At 41.7% G+C, this 25901-nt stretch overlaps 1 protein-coding gene across 3 annotated transcripts; it reads left to right on the top strand.

The window, feature by feature from the left end:
• The first annotated feature begins 161 nt into the window (after window positions 1–161).
• Window positions 162–22391, top strand: faim2a (Fas apoptotic inhibitory molecule 2a). Of its 3 annotated transcripts, none has more exons than XM_029624291.2 (12): window positions 162–338; window positions 1159–1363; window positions 2102–2226; window positions 7859–7923; window positions 10428–10481; window positions 12006–12056; window positions 12379–12418; window positions 13936–13973; window positions 14127–14214; window positions 14562–14657; window positions 15717–15766; window positions 17159–17272. In XM_029624291.2, exons 2-12 carry the CDS (start codon window positions 1192–1194, stop codon window positions 17184–17186), a joined length of 807 nt encoding a protein of 268 aa, XP_029480151.1. In that variant the 5' UTR covers window positions 162–338; window positions 1159–1191; the 3' UTR covers window positions 17187–17272. The 3 variants fall into 3 exon arrangements, with proteins under 3 accessions (XP_029480151.1, XP_029480150.1, XP_029480149.1); XM_029624290.2 differs by having other exon boundaries at window positions 165–338; window positions 1175–1363; window positions 15717–15770; window positions 17159–22391; XM_029624289.2 differs by having other exon boundaries at window positions 167–338; window positions 15717–15770; window positions 17159–22391.
• The last annotated feature ends 3510 nt before the right edge of the window (window positions 22392–25901 follow it).

The following is a 25901-nucleotide window of genomic DNA, read 5'->3' as shown; positions in this document are numbered from 1 at the left end:
AAACTCCCATTTGTCTTGAACGCAATAATTTTAACCAGTCGGGTAACCATGACAACGAACGCAGCGACAGGGTCAAAGTTGAATTATTATTATTATTATTTTAATCTGTTTGTTTCCCAGGGAAACCGACAGGTCTATAGATATTCTACCGGAGTATAAATTAAAATGTAGTTTTGATCAGCGACACTTGTCCCTTTCGAATTGTCTACAGATATGTTGATAGACAAAGTCTAAACCGACCTTTATGGTTTAAGGACGTCTCAAGGATCCCGCATTGCATTAAGCTTTCTATGCCCGTTATTATTTGGGTCATTGATCGATTGGCAACTGTGTAACAGGTAAACATCATTGTTTCATTGGCATTTAACTAGTGTACACGACAACTTGAAATTATTGGATATCCCCAGTCCAGCAATAACATGTAAAAATAACAGACATAATGTTACCTGGCTAATAGTACAAAAGTGAATGGGATACTCGTTAGCTAGCAAGCTTACAGCTAGCTACAGTAACTAGCTAGCTAATTTAGCTGTTCCTTCTCGTTTTTAGCAACGATGGCAAATAGTGTCAATTGTAACATTACAGATGATGCGTTTTAATGCATTTTTTTGTAATGCTAGCTAATATGTTAGACTTCTATAGAGCCTCGGCTAATAGCTTGCTAGCTAGAGTTGAGTTAGCCACCTGTTGTGTTGTTTCGCGCAGAATCAATATTTTCACCTTGTGAGAGCTAGTAAACACTAACGTTAGTAGCTAGCTAACTAGCCAACACATTTTCTCTAAGAACAGCTACCTCTCATGCCATGGTCTCTCATGCAGGATTTTGTACCAGCCCCAGTCTAACATACCCGACTAATCAACTTCTCCTCGATGTTGAATTAAGTGTGTTTATGCAGGGCTGGACCAAAAGCCTGCAGATGCCGCAGTTCTCTTGAGAGGAGGATTGGCACCCCTGCCCTAAATTGACCCCTTCAATGTTTACAGTTCTGAACAGACAGCCAGGAGATGTGTAGCCTTCTAATGGCTATGGAGAGTTTGGTTTCTGACACACTGCTCAGGTCTATCAGGTTACTTCAGATTTGCAAACGTCGAAAGAGTGGAGTTGAGGGGATAGAAGTTAAAGATTGTTTAAGTCTCAACGTCCTTTGTCATCCTCAGCTTTTTCCCCACACAGACTGCCTCACCTCACCCATGAGTCTACCGGCCGCCCCGCCCAGTTACGCTGAAGCCATGGCAGGGGACAAGGAGCAGATGTACGGTGGAGTGATGGTGGCAATGCCCCTCTACAGTGACAACCTGCCCCCCATGCCCCCTCCAACGGTGCCCATCCACACCAGCTGGGCCTACGTGCACCCCAGTCCCAGTGAGTCAAGGGGAAACATGGTCTACCTCCTTATCTTATAGAAATGGAATTGCTATGTCCAAACTAACCCCCCCTTTTTTATGCTGTTTTATAATGTTCTCCCTAATCTCCCTGACCTAGATAAGTCTGTGTGCATGCATTGATATGTAGGCTACGTGTGCCTTTATTTTTTAAAAATGTAGTTATGTCCTTGAGCTGTTCTTGTCTATTGATGTTCTGTATTATGTAATGTTTCATGTTTTGTGTTGGACCCCAGGAAGAGTATCTGCTGCTTTTGCAACAGCTAATGGCGATCCTAAAAAAATACCTAATCTTGTTTTATAACATTCTCCCTAATCCTGTTTTATGGACACAGAGTTTAGCCTTGCTTGTTCATCATAACTGTCTTGGTGTGGTCATTGCGTGACCGCTGTTATTCCCAAGAGTATTGTTCTTTCACCCCCACCCTCTGGGCCCAATTGTATCGCTGCAAAATGATCACGTTAAAAGAGACCAGGTCACTAACTTCAAGTACTTCATTGTACAATGTCCAGAAAATAGATTTTTAGTCTATACATGTAAAAACGAGTGTGGATTTGCAATACATTCTCCAGATCTGTTGCATCCCAACCTTTTTGTTGTTGCAATAAGTTCTGAGTTGAGTTTTTAATTAGACGGTCTGTTCTGAAATGAGATGAGCGCCACTTTATTTTGCCCAGTTTTCAACTTTTCTAATTCTCTTTTTTCTGCCTCTGTTAGGCCCGGGCTACACCAACCCCTACGCTTCTGACATGTCCTCTCCCTTCTCTGACCCCAGCACCAGCGACAGCTTGGATGGAAGCAACTGGGAGGACAAGAACATCCGACGTATGTTCATTCGCAAAGTGAGAGGCTCTAGTGTCCCTTTTTTCTTTTTTTCCTTTTTTTTGTTGTCAACATATTTTTATTGACAAAGGCTCACCACCATACCACGTTGATGAGGGTTCGGTTCATGTAAAAAATTCTCTGCTGTATGCTATTAATGGTGATTTGTATAATTTACAGGTGTTTCTGATACAAGACAATGATCAGAGAAATAAGCCATTCATGGAATAGCCAAGCACTTTGGATTGATCTGCCATCAATTTCTAATGAGTTCTCTGGACAACTTTTGTCTCCCAAACCTCTCTGTGTTGCTTTCCTATATTTGCACCTAGTGCTTACCCATGAAAGGATGAATTAATTAAAGGTTTATACAAATATGTCCATTCAATAAAAGATTACGTCAGAAAAACAGTAGTCAGGGTCTCCCGGGTGGCGCAGTGGTTAAGGGCGCTGTGCCACCAGAGACTCTGGGTTCGCGCCCAGGCTCTGTCGTAACCGGCCGCGACCGGGAGGTCCGTGGGGCGACGCACAATTGGCCTAGCGTCGTCCGGGTTAGGGAGGTATTGGCCGGTAGGGATATCCTTGTCTCATCGCGCACCAACGACTTCTGTGGCGGGCCGGGCGCAGTACGCGCTAACCAAAGGTTGCCAGGTGCACGGTGTTTCCTCCGACACATTGGTGCGGCTGGCTTCCGGGTTGGATGTGCGCTGTGTTAAGAAGCAGTGCGGCTTGGTTGGGTTGTGTATCGGAGGACGCATGACTTTCAACCTTCGTCTCTCCCGAGCCCATACGGGAGTTGTAGCGATGAGACAAGATAGTAGCTACTAAAACAATTGGATACCACGAAATTGGGGAGAAAAAGGGCTAAAAACAACAACAATTAAGTTTTAAAAAATTAAAAAATACAGTAGTCCAAACAAAACTAAATGGGGATTAAATACCCTGCTCAAAAAAATAAAGGGAACACTAAAATAACACATCCTAGATCTGGATGAATGAAATATTCTTATTAACTGCTTTTTTCTTTACATAGTTAATGTGCTGACGACAAAATCACACAAAAATTATCATGAAAACAAATTTATCGACCCATGGAGGTCTGGATTTGGAGTCACACTCAAAATTAAAATGAAAAACCACACTACAGGCTGATCCAACTTTGATGTAATGTCCTTAAAACAAGTCAAAATGAGGTGTGTGGCCTCCACGTGCCTGTATGACCTCCCTACAACGCCTGGGCATGCTCCTGATGAGGTTGCGGATAGTCTCCCGAGGGGGATCTCCTCCCAGACCTGGACTAAAGCATCCTCCAACTCCTGGACAGTCTGTGGTGCAACGTGGTGGATGGAGCGAGACATGATGTCCCAGATGTGCTCAATTGGATTCAGGTCTGGGGAACGGGCGGGCCAGTCCATAGCATCAATGCCTTCCTCTTGCAGGAACTGCTGACACACTCCAGCCACATGAGGTCTAGCATTGTTTTGCATTAGGAGGAACCCAGGGCCAACCGCACCAGCATATGGTCTCAAGGGGTCTGAGGATCTCATCTCGGTACCTAATGGCAGTCAGGCTACCTCTGGCGAGCACATGGAGGGCTGTGCGGCCCCCCAAAGAAATGCCACACCACACCATGACTGACCGACCGCCAAACCGGTCATGCTGGAGGATGTTGCAGGCAGCAGAACGTTCTCCACGGCGTCTCCAGACTCTGTCACGTCTGTCACGTGCTCAGTGTGAACCTGCTTTTATCTGTGAAGAGCACAGGGCGCCAGTGGCGAATTTGCCAATCTTGGTGTTCTCTGGCAAATGCCAAACGTCCTGCACAGTGTTGGGCTGTAAGCACAACCCCCACCTGTGGACGTCGGGCCCTCATACCACCCTCATGGAGTCTGTTTCTGACCGTTTGAGCAGACACATGCACATTTGTGGCCTGCTGGAGGTCATTTTGCAGGGCTCTGGCAGTGCTCCTCCTTGCACAAAAGTGGAGGTAGCGGTCCTGCTGCTGGGTTGTTGCCCTCCTACTGCCTCCTCCACGTCTCCTGATGTACTGGCCTGTCTCCTGGTAGCGCCTCCATGCTCTGGACACTACGCTGACAGACACAGCAAACCTTCTTGCCACAGCTCGCATTGATGTTCCATCCTGGATGAGCTGCACTACCTGAGCCACTTGTGTGGGTTGTAGACTCCGTCTCATGCTACCACTAGAGTGAAAGCACCACCAGCATTCAAAAGTGACCAAAACATCAGCCAGGAAGCATAGGAACTGAGAAGTGGTCTGTGGTTACCACCTGCAGAACCACTCCTTTATTGTGGGTGTCTTACTAATTGCCTATAATTTCCACCTGTTGCCTATTCCATTTGCACAACAGCATATGAAATTTATTGTCAATCAGTGTTGCTTCCTAAGTGAACAGTTTGATTTCACAGAAGTGTGATTGACTTGGAGTTACATTGTGTTGTTTAAGTGTTCCCTTTATTTTTTTGAGCAGTGTATATATTAATTTACAAAGCTAACAGACTGAATTTAAATATCCACCCTCCGCGAAGACAATCTGTTCTTATTTTCATTGTGTATTTCTCAGTCTTTCCCTTTAAATTGCCATAGAAACAGCCCCTCTCAACTTAGTTTGATCGCCAATATAGGCAATGAAAGCCAAGGATCTGTCGGTGAAAATGACAAAGGTATCAAGTTGATTTGGATTGGTCCAACCAGTGGAAACGCCTCCAAATGTTACCACCTCACATACCAAATATGGAAGAGATAAAACCAAGAGCGGTACAGTCTAAATGGTCACAGCAAATTAACGTTCTTATTTCATCAACACGGTCAAGTACAAGTCTGTTAAGGCCATAACATTGTAGAAAACAATCTGATTCATTCTATGTAATTGATAATGACATGGGCAAAGAAAACATTTTGACCTACATTTCGTATCACCCTCTTGAATAGCCCCATTTTTCTCAACATTGAGTGAACACCCTATATATACACAGCAGTGAGTGAACACCCTATATGCAGCACTAATGTGTAGCACCAACATGTCTCAATGTTGTTCTTCCTGATCTAGGCCATTTCACTGTGCCCTTCTTATTTACATTCCTGGATTTCTATTTATTTATTTTTTGAAAGGACCAAAACGAGCTTACTTCCTGTTGTAACCACACTCGATTTCTCCTTGTCACCATATCTTGTGTTTTTAACCGCTTCCTGTTTCAACAAGTCATGACACCCATTCTGAACAATCTGAAATAGTGGGTGTCAGAATCCTCTTTCTTGTGTTTAGAATCCTCTTTCAGATGTTTTAGACCCTTTCTTATTTAAGGTTGCTGCCCCTATCATCACAAAGCCTTTCTTCAACATGTTTTATCTGTCTCTCCTTTCTGGGGAGGTTCCCATTGCTTGGAAGGCAGCCACAGTTCGTCCTTTATTTAAAGGGGAGATCAAGCTGATCTTAACTGTTATAGGCCTTCTATTTTGCCCTGTTTATCAAAAGTGTTGGAAAAACTTGTCAACTGACTGGCTTTCTTGGTGTCTATAGTATTCTTTCTGGTATGCAATCTGGTTTCCGCTCAGGTTATGGATGTGTCACTGCAACCTTAAAGGTCCTCAATGATGTCACCATTGCCCTGGATTCTAAGCAATATTGTACCTCTATTTTTCTTGACTTGGCCAAAGCTTTTGATACGTTAGACCATTCCATTCTTGTGGGCCGGCTAAGGAGTATTGATGTTTCTGAGGGGTCTTTGGCCTGGTTTGCTAACTACCTCGCTCAAAGAGTGTAGTGTATAAAGTCAGAAAATCTGCTGTTTCAGCCACTGCCTGTCACCAAGTGAGTACCCCAAGGCTCAATCCTAGGCCCCACGCTCTTCTCAATTTACATCGACAACATAGCTCAGGCAGTAGGAAGCTCTCTCTCATCCATTTATATGCAGAAGACACAGCCTTATACTCAACTAGCCCCTCCCTGGATTTTGTGTTAAGTGCTCTACAACAAAGCTTTCTTAGTGTCCAACAAGCTTTCTCTACCCTTGACCTTTGTTTTGGAGGTGTTCAGAACAAGGTTATGTGGTTTGGTAAGAAGAATGCCCCTCTTCCCACAGGTGTTATTACCTCTGAGGGTTTAGAGCCTCATACAAGTACTTGGGAGTATGGCTAGACGGTGCACTGTATTTTTCTCAGCACATATCAAAGCTGCAGGATAAAGTTACATCTAGACTTGGTTTCCTCTATCGTAATCGCTCCTTTCACCCCAGCTGCCAAACTAACCCTGATTCAGATGACCATCCTACCAATGCTAGATTACAGAGAGGTAATTTATAGATCAGCAGGTAAGGGTGCTCTCGAGCGGCTAGATGTTCTTTACCATTCGGCCATCAAATTTGCCAACAATGCTCCTTATAGGACACATCACTGCAATCTATACTCTGTAAACTGGTAATCTCTGTATACCCGTCGCAAGACCCACTGGTTGATGCTTATTTATAAAACCCTCTTAGGCCTCACTCCCCCCTATCTGAGATCTCTACTACAACACCCGTTCTGCCAGTCACATTCTGTTAAAGGTCCCCAAAGCGCACACATCCCTGGGTCGCTCGTCTTTTCAGTTCGCTGCAGTTATCGACTGGAACGAGCTGCAACAAACACTCAATCTGGACAGTTTTTATCTCAATCTCTTCATTCAAAGACTCAATCATGGACACTCTTACTGACAGTTGTGGCTGCTTTGTATGATGTATTGTTGTCTCTAACTTTTTGACCTTTGCCCACTAATGTTTGTACCATGTTTTTGTGCTACTAACATGTTGTGTTGCCACCATGTTGTTGTCACGTTGTGTTGCTACCATACCGTGTTGTCATGTTTTGCTGCCTTGTTATGTTGTTGTCTTTAGGTCTCTCTTTATGTAGTGTTGTGTCTCTCTTTGTGATGTGTGTTTTGTCCTATATTTATATTGTATTTCTTTAAAAAAACAAGTTCTAATCCCAGGCCCGCATCCCCGCAGGAGGCCTTTTGGTAGGCCGTCATTGTAAATAAAGAATTTGTTCTTAACTGACTTGCCTTGTTTAAATCAAATAAAAAATAACATTTTGATATGGAATGACCCATTTAGTCTTTCATTAACTCTGATCCTCTCAACCCTCCTCTTCTGACACTGTCCTATCGTTTTTTTTAACGCTCTTTACATCACTGTCAAAAGACTACCGTCAGAACGTGAAATCATGTTCCCACAGTGAGTGGTATTTCATCAGTACAGCACTAGACGTAACCATAGAAACGTAGATCAATATTATCTGGTAGATTGAAGATTGTTTCACACTATACTATCGTGCCGACCTGAACTAAACTGCGCTGTCACTTTTACATGATTTTCTTCGGCAACTATGTTGGATGGTTGCCAGGCCAGTTCAGTGCAGCTTGGTTTGGCTCGGCTCGATTCGCCTCAGTACTGTGTAAAGCTTAATAGTGTCTTCTGTCTCAGTACTGTGTAAAGCCCAATATTGTCTTCTGTCTCAGTACTGTGTAGTTCTCTCAGCTAGCCTCCCAGTACTGTGTAGTTCTCTCAGCTAGCCTCTCAGTACTGTGAAGTTCTCAGCTAGCCTCCCAGCTGGTCTCTTGTGAGAGACTCTCTAACATGTCTTATTTCTATCCTCAGGTTTTCTCCATCCTCATGGTCCAACTGTTGGTGACCTTTGGTATCGTGGCTCTCTTCACGTTTTGGTGAGGGCCACTAACATGAATCCACACTCCAGAAAACATTTGAGAGCCCAATTTACAAAGTGTTTATTTTTTTGCACTCGCAAACTCTGGTTATTTTCCAAATGGAATAAACCCCAAACACCTTAACATGTGCAAACTTTGCACTTGTACAAACACTTTGTTAGATAATGCTGTCTCCATATTGTGATCAAACATGTATTCTCACCTTCTAACATATACTGAGTGTACAAAACATTAAGAACAGATTCCTAATATTGCAGGTTTTCTCCATCCTCACAACTGTTTGACCTTAAGAAAAGCCTTCAATTTGTGAGGGCTAACATGGACTCCAGAAAACATTTGAGAGCCCAATTTACAAAGTGGATTTTGGCACCGCAAACTCTGTTACTCCAATGAATTCCCAAACAGTTAACATGTGCCACTTTGGCTGGATGTCCTTTGTTAGATTGGTGGGACCATTTGTGATCAAACATGTATTCTCACCTTCTAACATATACTGAGTGTACAAAACATTAAGAACAGATTCCTAATATTGCATTGCCACCACCTTTGCCTTAAGAAAAGCCTCAATTTGTCTGGGCCTGGCAACCACAGGGATGCTGGCCCATGTTACCCCGTTCAAACTGGTGGGCTGGATGCACCTACTGGGACCATTCTCGTTCAAACTGGTGGGCCTGAAACCTACTACCATAGTTCTTCAAACTGGTGGGCCTGGCACCTACTACCATACCCCGTTCAAACTGGTGGGCCTGGCACCTACTACCATACCCCGTTCAAACTGGTGGGCCTGGCACCTACTACCATACCCTGTTCAAACTGGTGGGCCTGGCACCTACTACCATACCCCGTTCAAACCGGTGGGCCTGGCACCTACTACCATACCCCGTTCAAACTGGTGGGCCTGGCACCTACTACCATACCCCGTTCAAACTGGTGGGCCTGGCACCTACTACCATACCCTGTTCAAACTGGTGGGCCTGGCACCTACTACCATACCCTGTTCAAACTGGTGGGCCTGGCACCTACTACCATACCCCGTTCAAACCGGTGGGCCTGGCACCTACTACCATACCCCGTTCAAACCGGTGGGCCTGGCACCTACTACCATACCACGTTCAAACTGGTGGGCCTGGCACCTACTACCATACCACGTTCAAACTGGTGGGCCTGGCACCTACTATCATACCAGTTTGAGCGGGGTGGGCCTGGCACCTACTACCATACCACGTTCAAACTGGTGGGCCTGGCACCTACTACCATACCACGTTCAAACTGGTGGGCCTGGCACCTACTACCATACCCCGTTCAAACCGGTGGGCCTGGCACCTACCACCATACCCCGTTCAAACTGGTGGGCCTGGCACCTACTATCATACCCCGCTCAAACTGGTGGGCCTGGCACCTACTACCATACCACGTTCAAACTGGTGGGCCTGGCACCTACTACCATACCACGTTCAAACTGGTGGGCCTGGCACCTACTACCATACCACGTTCAAACTGGTGGGCCTGGCACCTACTACCATACCCTGTTCAAACTGGTGGGCCTGGCACCTACTATCATACCCCGCTCAAACTGGTGGGCCTGGCACCTACTACCATACCACGTTCAAACTGGTGGGCCTGGCACCTACTACCATACCACGTTCAAACTGGTGGGCCTGGCACCTACTATCATACCCCGCTCAAACTGGTGCGCCTGGCACCTACTACCATACCACGTTCAAACTGGTGCGCCTGGCACCTACTATCATACCACGTTCAAACTGGTGGGCCTGGCACCTACTACCATACCACGTTCAAACTGGTGGGCCTGGCACCTACTACCATACCCCGTTCAAACCGGTGGGCCTGGCACCTACTACCATACCCCGTTCAAACTGGTGGGCCTGGCACCTACTACCATACCCCGCTCAAACTGGTGGGCCTGGCACCTACTACCATACCCCGCTCAAACTGGTGGGCCTGGCACCTACTACCATACCCCGCTCAAACCGGTGCGCCTGGCACCTACTACCATACCACGTTCAAACTGGTGGGCCTGGCACCTACTACCATACCCCGCTCAAACTGGTGGGCCTGGCACCTACTACCATACCCTGTTCAAACTGGTGCGCCTGGCACCTACTACCATACCCCGCTCAAAGACACAAATGTTTTGTATTGCCCATTCACCCCCTGAATGGCACACATTCTCAATTGTCTCAAGGCTTAAAAATCCTTCTTTAACCTGTCTCCTCCCATTCCTTCATCTACACCGATTTGAAGTGGATTTAACAAGTTACATCAATAAGGGATCATAGCTTTCACCTGGTCAGCCTGTCATTGAAAGAGCAGGTGTTCATAATGTTTTGGACACTCAGTACATGCTTTGTGCTTCTCACTGGATGGTTTGATAAAGATGAGGCTAAGTAAAAACAAATCTGTATATCTGAAGCTGAAAAATGGGTGCCCATCCATTCATAAGTTGTTAAAAACTAATGTATTTTCGCTCAACTTTACAGTGAACCAGTCCGGCAGTTTGTGCAGTACAATCGAATCCTCTACCTTGCCTCATAGTGAGTATCTCCAACTTTATGTGCTGTCTACCAATGCCAAACTGGTAAAATAGACAATGCATATCATAAAATGACTTAACGGTAAAGGATGATTCATCCCAATGTTCACCTAAGACATTTTCTTACCTTGAAAGCAGCAACTTGTCCATTTATTGTGTAGATCATTGGTCACCAACCGGTCAGTTGAGATCGACGGGTCGATCTTCAAGGCATTCCTAGTTGATCTCCAAACATTTCTGTAAAAAAAAACGATAAAGCCTTGCGTTCTTATTTTTTGTATTCATTTCACTCTGTTGGCAGTAGGTGCACTTGATTCAGCAGCCCTAGCGCCGGGATGCAAAGTGTTTCCATTTTGAACCCTTTCATATGTCTGAGGGTAGAACTCCGCCTACCTGGCAGACCCTGAGAGCAAATCAAGTGCACCTATAGGACTACCGCTGGCCAATCAGATAGCTCAGAGCACCATGTCTGTACAGTTTCCTCGTGCCATAGACCGTAAAAAAGAAGAATCGGACGCTCAGCAAAGTTGACACTTTGAGATGTAAAAACTATTGAAACCATGACTAGAGAGAGACTCAACGAATACAACAAAGAGCTGCTGTTTTTATGAGTTAGTTCATGTTTAAATTACTATTCAGCACTGTCAATACATTGTTCAACACTTTTATGAGACATAAAATGCATACAAAATCTCCCTACTTCCACTCATGCTACAACCAGCACTGCAGCTGTAATGAATGACTACAACCAGCACTGTAGCTGCAATGAATGGATGTAGCAAATTGTTCCGTTACACTTGTGTTGTTGTTATTAGCGTCTTTTTTTTTCTTCTTTTTTTTTAATATCGAGGAATATTTCACTTTCTCTGGTCATTGGAGTAAACATGAATTGGTGCATGAGGCAGAAGTAATGCAATGCGACTTAAGTTTCGCCATCAGCTGGAAGACCGTGTCCCCTCTTCTTTAGCGAGTGATGGTGAGATGTGTGAGAGGCCACCTTACCACTGCTCCCTCCCCACAGACTGACCATCAGATGCAGACCATCAGTCCAGTAGAAAAAGCTAATTATTACGCTCACTCAGCTGTGCCTCACAAGTAATACAACAAATGATCTATTACCTGAGTGTAAATATAATTTCAAAATGGTCTCAGAGGAACAACATTGGCAGGGCAATTCAAGTATAGCCAATTTGTAGTGATAATGTATTGGGCCTATAGCCTACTGCACAAACCTCATTGCTACAGAACTGTTTTTAATTGGTTAATGTTGCATAGGACTTAAATGTTCATGTTTTAAAAGACATCTGAGCAGTAGATCTTGGCTTGCGTTTTGACTCAGAGAGTAATCTTGACTCAGAAAAGGTTGGCGACCACTGGTGTAGATCCTTCAGGGGAATGTTGTTATTTCGGTGGTATTCCCCAGCATTTTAGATGTGGTGTTGTCGTCATTGGATTTAGGCGCACTGATATGGCACTCTTGAGCCAAACTTCGTTTCTGGTGACCACATAACTGTTCCTGTTCCAGCATCATCTTCATGGGGGCATACCTGGTGCTAGTCTGCAGCACAAGTGCCCGGTAAGAAGACAACTCTTTAGTCAATACTACCAGCTGTACTTTTACTGTTATTTTGTATTTCTACCACTTTCTTCACCTTTTATTCTTCTTCTTTACAACATTCTCAATTTATACTCAATATATAACTAAGAGATGGAGGCACTTGCCTTTAACATGATACATTTTTCTTTGATTGCTATTAGAATTGTTTTTTTTGAAATATTTTTTAAATTAAAGTTTTGTGAAAAGGTTTTATCTGGCTATGCTTCTCAAGTCTTAATTCCTGAATTGGTGCTCTCTTCATACTAAAATGTTGTCATTGTATCCCGTTGTCTTTTTACAGGCGACAGTATCCCACCAACCTCATTCTCTTGGGGATATTTGTAAGTATCAGCCAGCATCTCTGCTTGACAGTTAGTGATATGCTTAGTTAGTGCCTCGCTGATATTATGACCATTCTACTGACGTTGTGGTACTCCAAATGATGTGAGGTGCAATTCATACTATACATACTACTCTGTAATATTTGTGTGTTTGTGAGGTGCAATTCATACTATACATACTACTCTGTAATATTTGTGTGTTTGTGAGGTGCAATTCATACTATACATACTACTCTGTAATATTTGTGTGTTTTTGCAATTCATACTATACATACTGATATTTGTGTGTTTGGTGCAATTCATACTATACATACTACTCTGTAATATTTGTGTGTTTTGAGGTGTGTGTTTGTGAGGTGCAATTCATACTATACATACTACTCTGTAATATTTGTGTGTTTGTGAGGTGCAATTCATACTATACATACTACTCTGTAATATTTGTGTGTTTGTGAGGTGCAATTCATACTATACATACTACTCTGTAATATTTGTGTGTTTGTGAGGTGCAATTCATACTATACATACTACTCTGTAATATTTGTGTGTTTGTGAGGTGCAATTCATACTATACATACTACTCTGTAATATTTGTGTGTTTGTGAGGTGCAATTCATACTATACATACTACTCTGTAATATTTGTGTGTTTGTGAGGTGCAATTCATACTATACATACTACTCTGTAATATTTGTGTGTTTGTGAGGTGCAATTCATACTATACATACTACTCTGTAATATTTGTGTGTTTGTGAGGTGCAATTCATACTATACATACTACTCTGTAATATTTGTGTGTTTGTGAGGTGCAATTCATACTATACATACTACTCTGTAATATTTGTGTGTTTGTGAGGTGCAATTCATACTATACATACTACTCTGTAATATTTGTGTGTTTGTGAGGTGCAATTCATACTATACATACTACTCTGTAATATTTGTGTGTTTGTGAGGTGCAATTCATACTATACATACTACTCTGTAATATTTGTGTGTTTGTGTGCAATTCATACTATACATACTACTCTGTAATATTTGTGTGTTTGTGAGGTGCAATTCATACTATACATACTACTCTGTAATATTTGTGTGTTTGTGAGGTGCAATTCATACTATACATACTACTCTGTAATATTTGTGTGTTTGTGAGGTGCAATTCATACTATACATACTACTCTGTAATATTTGTGTGTTTGTGAGGTGCAATTCATACTATACATACTACTCTGTAATATTTGTGTGTTTGTGAGGTGCAATTCATACTATACATACTACTCTGTAATATTTGTGTGTTTGTGAGGTGCAATTCATACTATACATACTACTCTGTAATATTTGTGTGTTTGTGAGGTGCAATTCATACTATACATACTACTCTGTAATATTTGTGTGTTTGTGAGGTGCAATTCATACTATACATACTACTCTGTAATATTTGTGTGTTTGTGAGGTGCAATTCATACTATACATACTACTCTGTAATATTTGTGTGTTTGTGATCTTCTTGTCTCCAGACTTTGGCAATGTCTTACATGGCAGGAATGCTGGCTAGGTAAATTGTGTGTGTGAATGTAGACTGTCCACTCTTTTTCTATATGTGTGGAAATGCTGTCTAGTGACTTTTTTTTTGGACCGTCTATGACGGTCACTTTGTGTGTGTATCAGAGGTGGTAGTAACTTGGTTATCCTTCCTCTGTGTCCATAGCTACCACAACACTAAAGTGGTGATGCTGTGTGTGGGCATTACCGCCATGGTGTGTCTGTTCATCACGCTCTTCTGTTTCCAGACCAAGGTGAGCTTTTACAAGCAGATGGCTAACAGCACAGTCTGTGTTTCTCTTGTCAAGTTAAATCATTCTGTTTTGTGGAAGCAGTGGCATTGCGATTATTTAGCTCGGGTTGACTTGACGTTATTTTGATTATTTAGCTCGGGTTGACTTGACATCATTTTGATTATTTAGCTCGGGTTGACTTGACGTCATTTTGATTATTTAGCTCGGTTGACTTGACGTCATTTTGATTATTTAGCTCGGGTTGACTTGACGTCATTTTGATTATTTAGCTCGGGTTGACTTGACGTCATTTTGATTATTTAACTAGGTTGACTTGACGTCATTCTTGTCTTGACGTTGTGTTCCAGGTGGATTTTACGTCGTGTCACGGTCTGCTCTTCTCTCTCATGATGGTGCTGATGGTGACGGGACTGTTGCTCCTCTTCACCGCACCCTTCGGATATGTAAGCAACATGCCTCTTAAAGCTACAGTCTGTGATTGGTATATTCATTTTTTAAAACTAATTAAAGTAATCCTTCTTAAAAGACCTAGATGATTGCTGTTCCACTGGATATTGAAAGCACCATTTTTTTAAAACTAATTAATTAATGATATATATATATATTGATTGATTTTATTTGTCAATAAAATAAAAACATTTAAAAGGAAATGGATTGCACAGTATAGTCAGAGACTTCTACTCATTGAACATTCTAAGTCCTAAATGCTTAATGAGCTTCAGGGTAGACACGTTCATTAACTTTACTGTTTGACCAAATCATGTTTGACCAAATTGACATTTTGGGGTGGGGTGACGATGTAGAATGTGCTCTTTTCTAAGTTTATCGGCTCCCAACTTTCCGTTTTTTACGATCCATGATCTTGGCTGTGTCTATCTGATGACAGAGTCGGGGCAAGTCAATTTGCTGATGCCTTGTTTGACTTTGAACGTGAGTTTACATGACCTCGGCTCAGCGTATCAGACAACCGTGCCGGCCCATCTCGGTGGGGGGGCTCATTATAGATTAGTATAACAGAGAAATTGTCAATTTAAAACGAATAGCCTATGATCCACCGGCCATGTAAAAAAAAAAATGTTTTCATCCCTAAACAAGTGGTGGGGTTGATGTGTTATTTTATCACAGACTGTAGCTTTAAGTCCTTAAGGTTAAGGCTACACAGAGCTTTTGTGTCCGTACAAAATCTGTCCCGTTTTTGTGCGTGTGCAACTCGTCCAAAAAAAAGTAGAGATGGGTTGAACTGTTGACGGGGAAAACAACAACGGTTGAACAGTGTTTGAATGGATATGCTTTTTCATACGTCTCTGTGTGTCCACAGCCTATCCCGGAGATATAATCACGAACCTGGAACTTTCTCACAACTCTACCACTGACCTTTTTGTGATTTTTACCTGAAAGATCGACTAGAGTTTGTACCTTGTTGGACAGGACCGTCTCCTCTCATTTGTGACTGGCTGTCTCTCTTTATGCTGCCTTTTTCTGACCTCGTTTGTCTTTCACAGATACCTTGGTTGCAGACAGCGTACGCTGGACTGGGTGCCCTTGTCTTCACGTTGGTACTTAATCATCTATCATTGAAAAACACCACTTAATGAGTGTATGATTGCTGCGGTGTTGGGACAGGTGTCTCTTCTCTTGTAAAATAGATTTCTGATCTAAATGCAATGAATTACCTGTATAAATATAAGGCTGAATGTACACTATATATATATATATATATATATATATATATATATATATATATATATATATATATATATATATATATATATATATATATATATATATATATATATATATATACATACACAAAAGTATGTGGACACCCCTTCAAATGAGTGGGTTAGGCCATTTCAGCCACACCCATTGCCAACAGGTGTATAAAATCGAGCACACAGCCATGCAATCTCCATATTTCAAATCAAATTGTATTGGTCACATACACATGGTTAGCAGATGTTAATGCGAGTGTAGCGAAAATGCTTGTGCTTCTAGTTCCCGACAGTGCAGTAATATCTAACAAGTAATCAAACAAATTCACAACAACTACCTTAAACACACAATGTAAGGGGATGTAATAATAATATGTATATATTTAGAAATATATTGGCAGTAGAATGGCCTTACTGAAGAGATCAGTGACTTTCAACGTGGCACCGTCATAGGATGCCACCTTTCCAACAAGCCAGTTCATCAAATTTCTGCCCTGCTAGAGCTGCCCCGGTCAACTGTAAATGCTGTTATTGTGAAGTGGAAAACGTCTAGGTGCAACAACGGCTCAGCCGTGAAGTGGTATAGACTCCAAACAAGCTCACAGAACAAGAACGTAGAGCGCTGAAGTGTGCAGTGCGTAAAAAAATCATCTGTCCTCGGTTGCAACACTCACTACCGAGTTCCAAACTGCCTCTAGAAGCAACGTCAGCACAAGAACTGTCCGTCGGGAGCTTCATGAAAGGGGTTACCATGGCCGAGCAGCCTATGATCACCATGCGCAATGCCAAGCTTCGACTGGTGTGGTGTAAAGCTCGCCGCCATTGGACTCTGGAGCAGTGGAAACGTGTTCTCTGGAGTGATGAATCATGCTTCACCGTCTGGGTTTGGCGGATGCCAGGATAACGCTACCTGCCCCAATGCATAGTACCAACTGTAAAGTTTGGTGAAGGGAAAAATAATGGTCTGGGGCTGTTTTTTCATGGTTTGGTCTAGGTCCCTTAGTTCCAACTCTCATATTAATGCCCATGATTTTGGAATGAGATGTTCGACGAGAAAGGTGTCTACATACTTTTGGTCATGTGGTGTATTTCTAAAAAGCCCCAAATGTGAATGTTAGTGACGACTAAGTTTTCTAGGACCTTGAGTAATGGTCTCTTCTCCTTTCTCCCCCATCCCTTGTTCTTTCTCTCTCCTTCTCGCTCTCCCTCTCTCCTCCCCCTCTCTTCTGTAGTTCTTGGCCTTTGACGTGCAGCTACTGATGGGCAACCGGCGGTACTCCCTGAGTCCTGAGGAGCACGTGTTCGGAGCGATGTGCCTTTACATGGACGTGGTCTACATCTTCTTCTTCCTCCTACAGCTGTTTGGGAGTCAGGAGTGAAGTCACACCACCTTGTAGTCACGTTCAATAGCCCCCCCCTTGCTGAGTTTACTTTATTAGGATCTCGTTTAGCGACTGCACATGCAGCAGCTACTATTCCTGGGGTCCACTTAAAACGTACAAATACATTACAAAGTACAGAGCAGTAATAGACAAGAATATAAGATATTACATTAAATTCAAAATAACAATGAAGTAAGGTTGTGTGTGTGTGTGTGTGTGTGTGTGAGAAAGACACAACAAATGTTCTTTTCACACACGTCATATATTCTTATACACAGTAAAGTTAGATTAGCTCTATAGAAAGAGGAGAGGTGATGTTTTTTTAAAGCTATACTTGCTTTTTGCCTGAGAAACCTCTGGTGGCAGAGTAATTCCGCAATGCCACATGGCTCTTTACAGAACAGGATTGCCACACCACCTTGTCACATTCAATAGCTCCCCCTGACTCTCTCTGCCTCCTCAAGTGTATACATCTACTCTGATATCCTTATGCACGTACTTCTGTTTGGTTACGCTCGTACAAGCACACGCACATTTGAGAATGGATACAAATACATACCGGCACATATTTGTAATCTGACGCAAATACACACCCGCAGTACACTCACACACCCGCAGTACACTCGCACACCCGCAGTACACTCGCACACCCGCAGTACACTCGCACACCCGCAGTACACTCGCACACCCGCAGTACACTCGCACACCCACCATATACTAACACATCCGCTCTGAGGTATCTTATAAAAGCATAGTTTGCGTATATTTTTCCTCTCCCTGAATGTTGACACACAACTTAATTCAGTTTAAAAAATATATATATATATATCATTTGAAGTGTGCGTGTGTGTGCGACTGCTGGGATTTCAGTTCTGTCTGCACAGGCAAGTTCCTACCTCTAGGGGGCACTTCAGCTCTTGCCAATCTCTGGAGTGTTGCTAGCTGTGGGCCTGTGTAAAGGTTAGAACCAATCTAGGGGAGTGTTGTTGTTCGGCAGTGTAAGGCAAACTGGTCTTCAGGGCTGGGGTCAATTTGAATTGTAGACGGGTCAATTCAGAAAGTAAAGTTGAATAATAATTTTAAACAATTTTAAATGACTTTTCAATAAACTGAGGAGTAGAAGCTATTTATTTCTAGTGTTTAAAAAAAATGTATTTCCTGAATTGACTTGCCTTCAATTAAAATTGACCACAGCCCTGTTGGATGTTAGATCTGCACCGAGGCAGTGTTGGAAGGTAAGCTGATATCAGATCTGCCCTACGTCTCCCATGTTACTCTTAGGACGTGACCAGGCAGTTGACGAATCACAATGAGATTGCAAAAGAATAAGCTGACTGTGTGCTGTTGGTGGACAACCAGTTTGCTGAGACAGATATGAGAACGGGTTAATTGCAACCACGTTTATTCGGGGTGACTTGTGGTTGACCAGTTAAATGGACACTGGCTGATTCCCCTGGTAGTACTTCAACTTTTCTTGTCTTTGTTATATTGGAATATATATATTACAGTTGACAAATCAGAGTCATTGCTTTTGTTTAAACAATTACTTTAAACAGTTTCAGTCACTGTCTGGTGAGTAAAAGTATTTCAAGATTACATTTATGCCCTTAAAATCACATTTATAGACATTGATTTAACCAAGCCAAAATTTGACCCCGATTTTGGCACATCTGGATTTTCTCATATGCGTCTGTGAAACGTCATCAAGCCAATGAAGTTGAAGGATAAAAGTGACGCTTGCAGTCCTTGGTGCAATAATTTGTCTTTGGCTAGGTTGCGATTCTCTAGCCTCGTATTACCAAGCTGATTACTGCTGCGGAATCCGTGAAGCGAAACAGAATGTAAGCTTGCGAGACTTCCGGATGGTTGTACGAGGATACCGATTCTCTACCCTTCTGTTGTACAACCTTCTGGTGTTCGAGGTTACCCTTTTCCAGAATTTTGCACTCGTTCATCCCGCCTCATGCAATTTAAAAGTATTGGATTGGTGCAACATAGCTGGAGGGTGTTTTCACCGTATTTCTGACACCAGTCCATCCTTTTAAATAAGGGGGGGTTGCACACTTTGGAAGAAGTTTAAAGAAAAATAATGTAGCTCTTGACTAAGGAATGCTTTTTAGGGGGCAAGTTTAGTTTCTTTGTTACATTTAACTCACTTCCTCTACTTTGAATTTACGTGCCCGTGTTATGAGGTTGTCAAGGCAGATTTCAAGTTATACTATGCCTTGGACTGAACTGACAGGTAGTTTTTTTTGCTATCAAAGGTGTTTTTAAATAGAGTAGTCGTGTGTCTCTTCAAATATGTATGAACCGAACTCGGATGTAGAACTTGTATAGAGGCATGTTTTGAGGTTGTTTTAGTTCAATTGTGAAGTAAGAGAACTTCGGGAGGTGGGGTCAGTGTGACGTCAGTTGTCATTAGCTGACATTTGACATGTTATACATATGTCAGGGGTGTTCGACATAGGCTTAAACCGAGTTAGACACGCTTAGAACATTCAACTTTTGAATATTTTTTTTATTTATTGTTGTTGTTGTTGCATTTATTACCTAGAATAAACGAACATTTCCTTTTTTAGATGCCCTGTAGTACACTTTAATTATGGCAAAGGCTGGGCTCGTTCTGTTAGGCTGTATAGGTGCACTGTTTAGTGTGGTCTCTTTTTCACAATGAAACTGCCTAGTGCATCCAATATAATTTGCACGAAGTGATCGCTATAGAATCTCCATAACATTTGTTAGAACTTTGTGTATTTTAAAAGCCAATTATTTTTGGTGAAAAGTGAAAATCTGGCACATTAACTTTGTAATACTGAACAAAAATATAAACCGGTCCATTTCTACGATTTTACTGATTTACAGTTAAAATAACTAAATCAGTCAATTGTAATAAATAACTTAGGCCCTACTCTATGGATTTCACATGACTAGGCAGGGGTGTAGCCATGGGTGGGCCTGGGAGGGCATAGACTCACTCACTTGGGAGCCAGGCCCAGCCAATCAGAAATGAGTTTTTTCCCCCATAAAAGGGATTTATTACAGACCGAAATAGCCCTCAATTTCATCAACTGTCCGGGTGGCTGATCTCAGACGATCCCGCTGGTGAAGAAGCCGGATGTGGAGGTCCTGGGCTGGCGTGGTTACACGAGGTCTGCGTTTGGCAGGCCGGTTAGACGTACTGCCAAATTGTCTTATGGTAGAGAAATGTACATAACATTTTCTGTCAACAGCTCTGGTGGACATTACTGCAGTCAGCATGCCAATTGCACGCTCCCTCAACTTGAGACATCTGTGGCATTGTGTTGTTTGACTAAACTGCACATCTTAGAGTGGCCTTTTATTGTCCCCAGCACAAGTTGCACCTGTGTAATGATTATGCTGTTTAATCAGCTTCTTGATATGTCAGGTGGATGGAATATCTTAGCAAAGGAGAAATGCTCACTAACGGGGATGTAATCACATTTGTGCACACAATTTGAGGGAAATAAGCTTTTTGTGTGTATGGAAAATGTCTGGCATATTTTATTTCAGCTCATGAAACATGGGACCAACACTTTACATGTTGTGTTTATATTTCCGTTCAGTATAATCAAAGTTGGATCACACCTTAAATTAATTGCACGTCAAAAAGCCTGCCGGATCATTTGATAAAGCCTTCACAAACATGGCACACATACAGGTTTATAAATGATTTACGAACTGGTTTAAAACGTGTGTGTGTGTGTAACTGAAACACTTCACAAGGAATAATGCCACCTAATAGTAGTTTATGAATGATTCATAAAGCCTTCATGTCTTCTGACCAAAACGGTGTGACTGTAGACTTTTGGGTGATCTAAACTTGTAACATTCAGGTTTAAGCTTTTTTTTTTTTTAAGCAAACATTTCTGGGTGGTTGATACTGACAACAATAAATCCTTGATTTTTTTGTTGTTAATATTGACAAAATAAGGAAAGTTTTTTTTTTTTGAAAACAATGTGTAAATACTTTCTTAATTATGTGAAATAGATATTTATGTGAGTAGTTAAAAGTAATTTATTATTTAGCCTACCCTTGTTAAAGAGGAGTTGTATTATCTTATCCTTGTTCACCAGCCAGTCTAGAGGCCTGGTAAGCATGCCTTTTTAAAACGTCATAGGTAAATGTTCATGTACATGTTTAAGTACTACTCCTGTTCCTATTTATTCTTGTACATTACTTTGATTTTATTTCCGTAGATGTCACCAGATTGAGGAAACAGTTTTAACCATTAATGTATGAGTCAATGCTCCTGTAAATTGCTCTGCATCGGAAGCATCTGCTAAATGACTAAAATCTAAAATCTATGTATTCTGTATGGTAATACACGTTTTGACGCTTTTGATATCATTTTTAATTTGACTTAATTCACTCTGGGTCATAACTCTGATGGATCAATGCTGTTCTTACTACATTCCCCCTCTTAAATCAGTATTATTTTACAAAGAAAATGAAAGACAATGTTTGACATTAGTGTAATGCACCAATACTCAATTAGAGTGGGCTGACATGAACCAACAGAACAATGTTGATACATTGTAAAATACTCAACATACTACAACTATTGTTATTATTATGTCCACCAATAGTTAGATTCTGTATGGTACATTTAACCTTTTGACCTTATATTACACTTAAATCATGCACATTTCTAGCCCTACCTATTATACCCTGACTGACCACTGCTCTCACGTGCAAGTACGGATAATATTGTGGATTTTTCTGTTCATGGAACAAACCTTCTCAATGGTGTATGCTTCTCCCTTTTCTACTGTAACTAGAAAGATGGTTCGACCCACAATGTCTTCGGGATCATCATCTTCTATTAAAACTTAAGTGGTGTGATGTACTTGATGTGTGTGTGTGTGTAATTTGGTCCCATATTTGGTTGCTTCTCGAGTTCGAACCCAAACTCTTGACTAGCCTGCATGCAGTGACAGTGGTTAAAGTAGAGCATGACCCTCTTATATACCTACCGTAAGTTGAAACTAAACCATTTTGATGACAACTCAATTAGTTTGGAAACCTTCCCCTGTTTGTTGAAGTAAAAGATGTTGCTTGAAAGATTTGTGTTGTGGTTTTTTTTCTTGCTCATGTCCATTACTATATCTTGAATTTTCTGTGGACCATTTATGCTAATTAGAATTTATATGGACACTTATACCATTTTAAACGTTTGCATGGGCAGCTAGCTAGCTAAAGTTAAATTTGGATTCGCTTTATATAGCCAATATAGTAGCCTTTATAGGTCTGTTTAAGAACCACCAGATTCTCTGCGATAACAAGCACGATCAACGATGCTGCTTCAACTGAATCTGGCCCGCCACTTACTAGAAACTAGCCCGGGCTCTACCTCAGCTGTCACCACTGCAAGCTAGTTTACATGCTAATGCTAGCACCACCAGCTAGCTGTACGTTTGGACCCGGCGCATCAACCAACCAATACTCAACACGGTACCGGAGGATCTTGGCTGTGATAAGCCCAATCGGGTGATACTGGACAAATACCCATGTCGCCTTTACAATGGGGGAGAAAAAAAACGACTTGTTTTCTTAGGAGTGATGTTCGAATACTCAAAGGCTGATGTGGCTTTTTGTTTCCCCTAGTAGGACGTTTCCTTCGTCATCTGCCACTGTTCACTCATTTTATGATGAAGCAGTATTGCAATTGGAAACATGCCATTGAGTTTTTATTTGATTTCACCTTTATTTAACCAGGTAGGCTAGTTGAGAACAAGTTCTAATTTACAACTGCGACCTGGCCAAGATAAAGCATAGCAGTGTGAACAGATAACAACACAGAGTTACACATGGAGTAAACAATAAACAAGTCAATAACACAGTAGAAAAATAAAGAAAGTCTATATACATTGTGTGCAAAAATAATTACAATTTAGCAGATTAACACTGAAGTGATAAATGATCAGATGGTCATGTGCAGGTAGAGATACTGGTGTGCAAAAGAGCAGAAAAGTACATAAAAACAGTATGGGGATGAGGTAGGTGAATTGGGTGGGCTATTTACTGATGGACTATGTACAGCTGCAGTGATCGGTTAGCTGCTCAGATAGCAGATGTTTAAAGTTGGTGAGGGAGATAAGGGCTTAATTGTCTTTAAAAGTCCAATGCAGCTGTTTTTGTGTCAATATCAAATCATTTATGGGTAACAATTTAGTGGCCAAAGAAAAATGGCTTCGTAGCAAAGAGGAATTTCTCAAGCAAGAATTTTGCTAGGACTGTCTGGGACTGAATGAATGAATAACATTTTATTTTCGTGTCGTCAGTTGGCAACCCATCCCTTACAGGAGTAATTTACACATTATACTGTGATAATTCAGTAATAATTATTCCTGTGTTCTGAGCAGTGCGCACCACGTAAAGAGTGAAACATAAATCAATACATTATAATAAATGTTATCCAAGCAATAATTATAACCCTAGAGTCATAAAAATAATAAATACAGAAAAGGAAAGGAAAGGCGTTTGAACCCAGTCTGGCACAATGAGAAGGGGTTTAAGTGGAGAGGGAAACATTGAAAACTAGCTGTTATTGGCAGAGAGGTTTAGAACCATTTCTTATTGATCCATTAACTCATTTAACGTCTGGTGGTGTCACCAGCTCGCCTCGTACGAACCAATGTGGCCAAAAGGTCGTATTTGCATGGGCGGCGCCATTGAGGGCGTCCACCATTTTAATATAGTCAACTGGGTGGTACTTCCAACTTCATTGGCTAAGCATGTTCTCACCTGCCTTCAGCCCTTGTGGACATGTATGTCACGTGTGCCAATGGTTCTTTTTGAGTCCTTTTCCCGCAAGTGTTTTATTTTGAATCGATTTACTTACTTAGAAGTGCTTTAATATCTATTTATTCCTCTGCTGTGTTTTAGTTGACATCTTATTTCTTATTTAAGTGACTTCCTTTCCTTTGAATTGGGTAACCCCTTTTGAGTGTTTGTCTCCTTGTGTGAATGAGGGAATGAGTGTGTTCATTAGGGACCTGAGCCACTAACCCCACACCTGAGGCGTTTTTGGGGATAATGAGCTGCCCCTGCACCAAGGCAGCTCTCAGACATGTTCAGCAGATTCAAGCAACGGGAGAGGCCAGGTGCCGTAGGCTATGCTCGGCCACACCACTACCGCCGTGTCTGGGGAGAGGTGACCGGATGAGTGTGATGAGCTGACCGGAAACAACCCTATTTGGGATGAAGAGCCAAACAAAGTTTTAGTGTGTACCGATGGTTTCCAATATGATGACCTTACTGATGATGCTTTCTCCAGATGTGGTCTGCGTTGACGAGACTGCAGAGGCCTTGTCAACAGCGTCGGAACCCCGTGATGCCGGCAACGAATGTTCCATGCCAAACAACTATGGCCTCTAGCGTGTATGTGGTGTGGGACTGTCCTTGTCCTGTTGCTTTTCTCCTGTAACACCCTTTTTAATACATATTAAAGAACCTTAACCACTGTCTGTGGTATTGGGATTGAAAGAACTTTGTTTTTGGACATGTATTTCCCATTGTTAGAGCTGTCAGTTGACTATATTGTCAACATAATACATCTTAATACATCATTTGAACACTAATTGGGCATTCCACGTGCTAGTCAGAAGTGGAATAACTTCCCCATAAGTCCAACATGATTGTGTTAAAGTGCTTTAGAAGTCTGAGCAGTACTTCAACCAGTACTACTTGAGGTGGCTAACAGGTTAGCTTGCTTAACATTGACAATATGGTGAAACTAGCTACATTATCCACAATAAGTTTGTAATTGTAAAAAAAACAGACCTTATGGTTCAAAGGTCGGTGGTGAAACTGTCAACCGCCATAACATTTTCTTAGTTTCCGACTTGAAGGTTCGTTAAAGTGAAACTTCCCAGTCGGTCACTCCAAACTGCCATTAATGTAAATGCATCTGAGAAGTTGAATATAATTTTGGTAATCTTGACCTGAAGGTTTGTAGACAATGACTCCAATATCTACCATATTGAAACTAAATATAACATTTGAATATTCAAATGAATATTGAACTCAGTGAAATACATAGTCAATTTGTGCATGACAAATTCAAGGTTATGGAATTCAAATTCAATTTTTTTCTGTTGGCAATGAAATCACTCCTATGCAACCGCCTGCCAACCACACCCATGCATCAAATGATGGCTGTCAGTAAATCTGTCAAATAAAATTGTATGGTGCCTTAAAGTAGGCAGTCAGTGGGTCCTAACCTGTTCCATTCCTGGCACCACCAAATCACTGACAAAACCTCTTGACAGCTATTCGCGGAGTCGCGGAATGTTTTTAGCATGAAAAAAAATACATTAAAGGCGCATTATTATTAATAATTTGCACTGTGCAACGTAATGTAAAATGTATTTAATACCATTAATTAAAACCCCCAACTGTTATTAATTTTTTGGGAAAAAAAGAAGAACTACTAATTAGGCAAACGTGAAAAGTTAAATGACAAAACATGTTTATAAGTAGGCCTACCAGTCTATTTTTCCACTTTGTCAAAAAAATAATGCACCGTGTGGGTAATCTATATTTATACAAGGGAAGGAACGTTTCCACCCT

The sequence above is a fragment of the Oncorhynchus nerka genome, linkage group LG20 (genome assembly GCF_034236695.1).
Source record: "Oncorhynchus nerka isolate Pitt River linkage group LG20, Oner_Uvic_2.0, whole genome shotgun sequence".
Lineage (NCBI taxonomy): Eukaryota > Metazoa > Chordata > Actinopteri > Salmoniformes > Salmonidae > Oncorhynchus > Oncorhynchus nerka.
The sequence above is the reverse complement of the archived record's forward strand: the minus strand, read 5'-3'. Positions and strand labels throughout refer to the sequence as shown.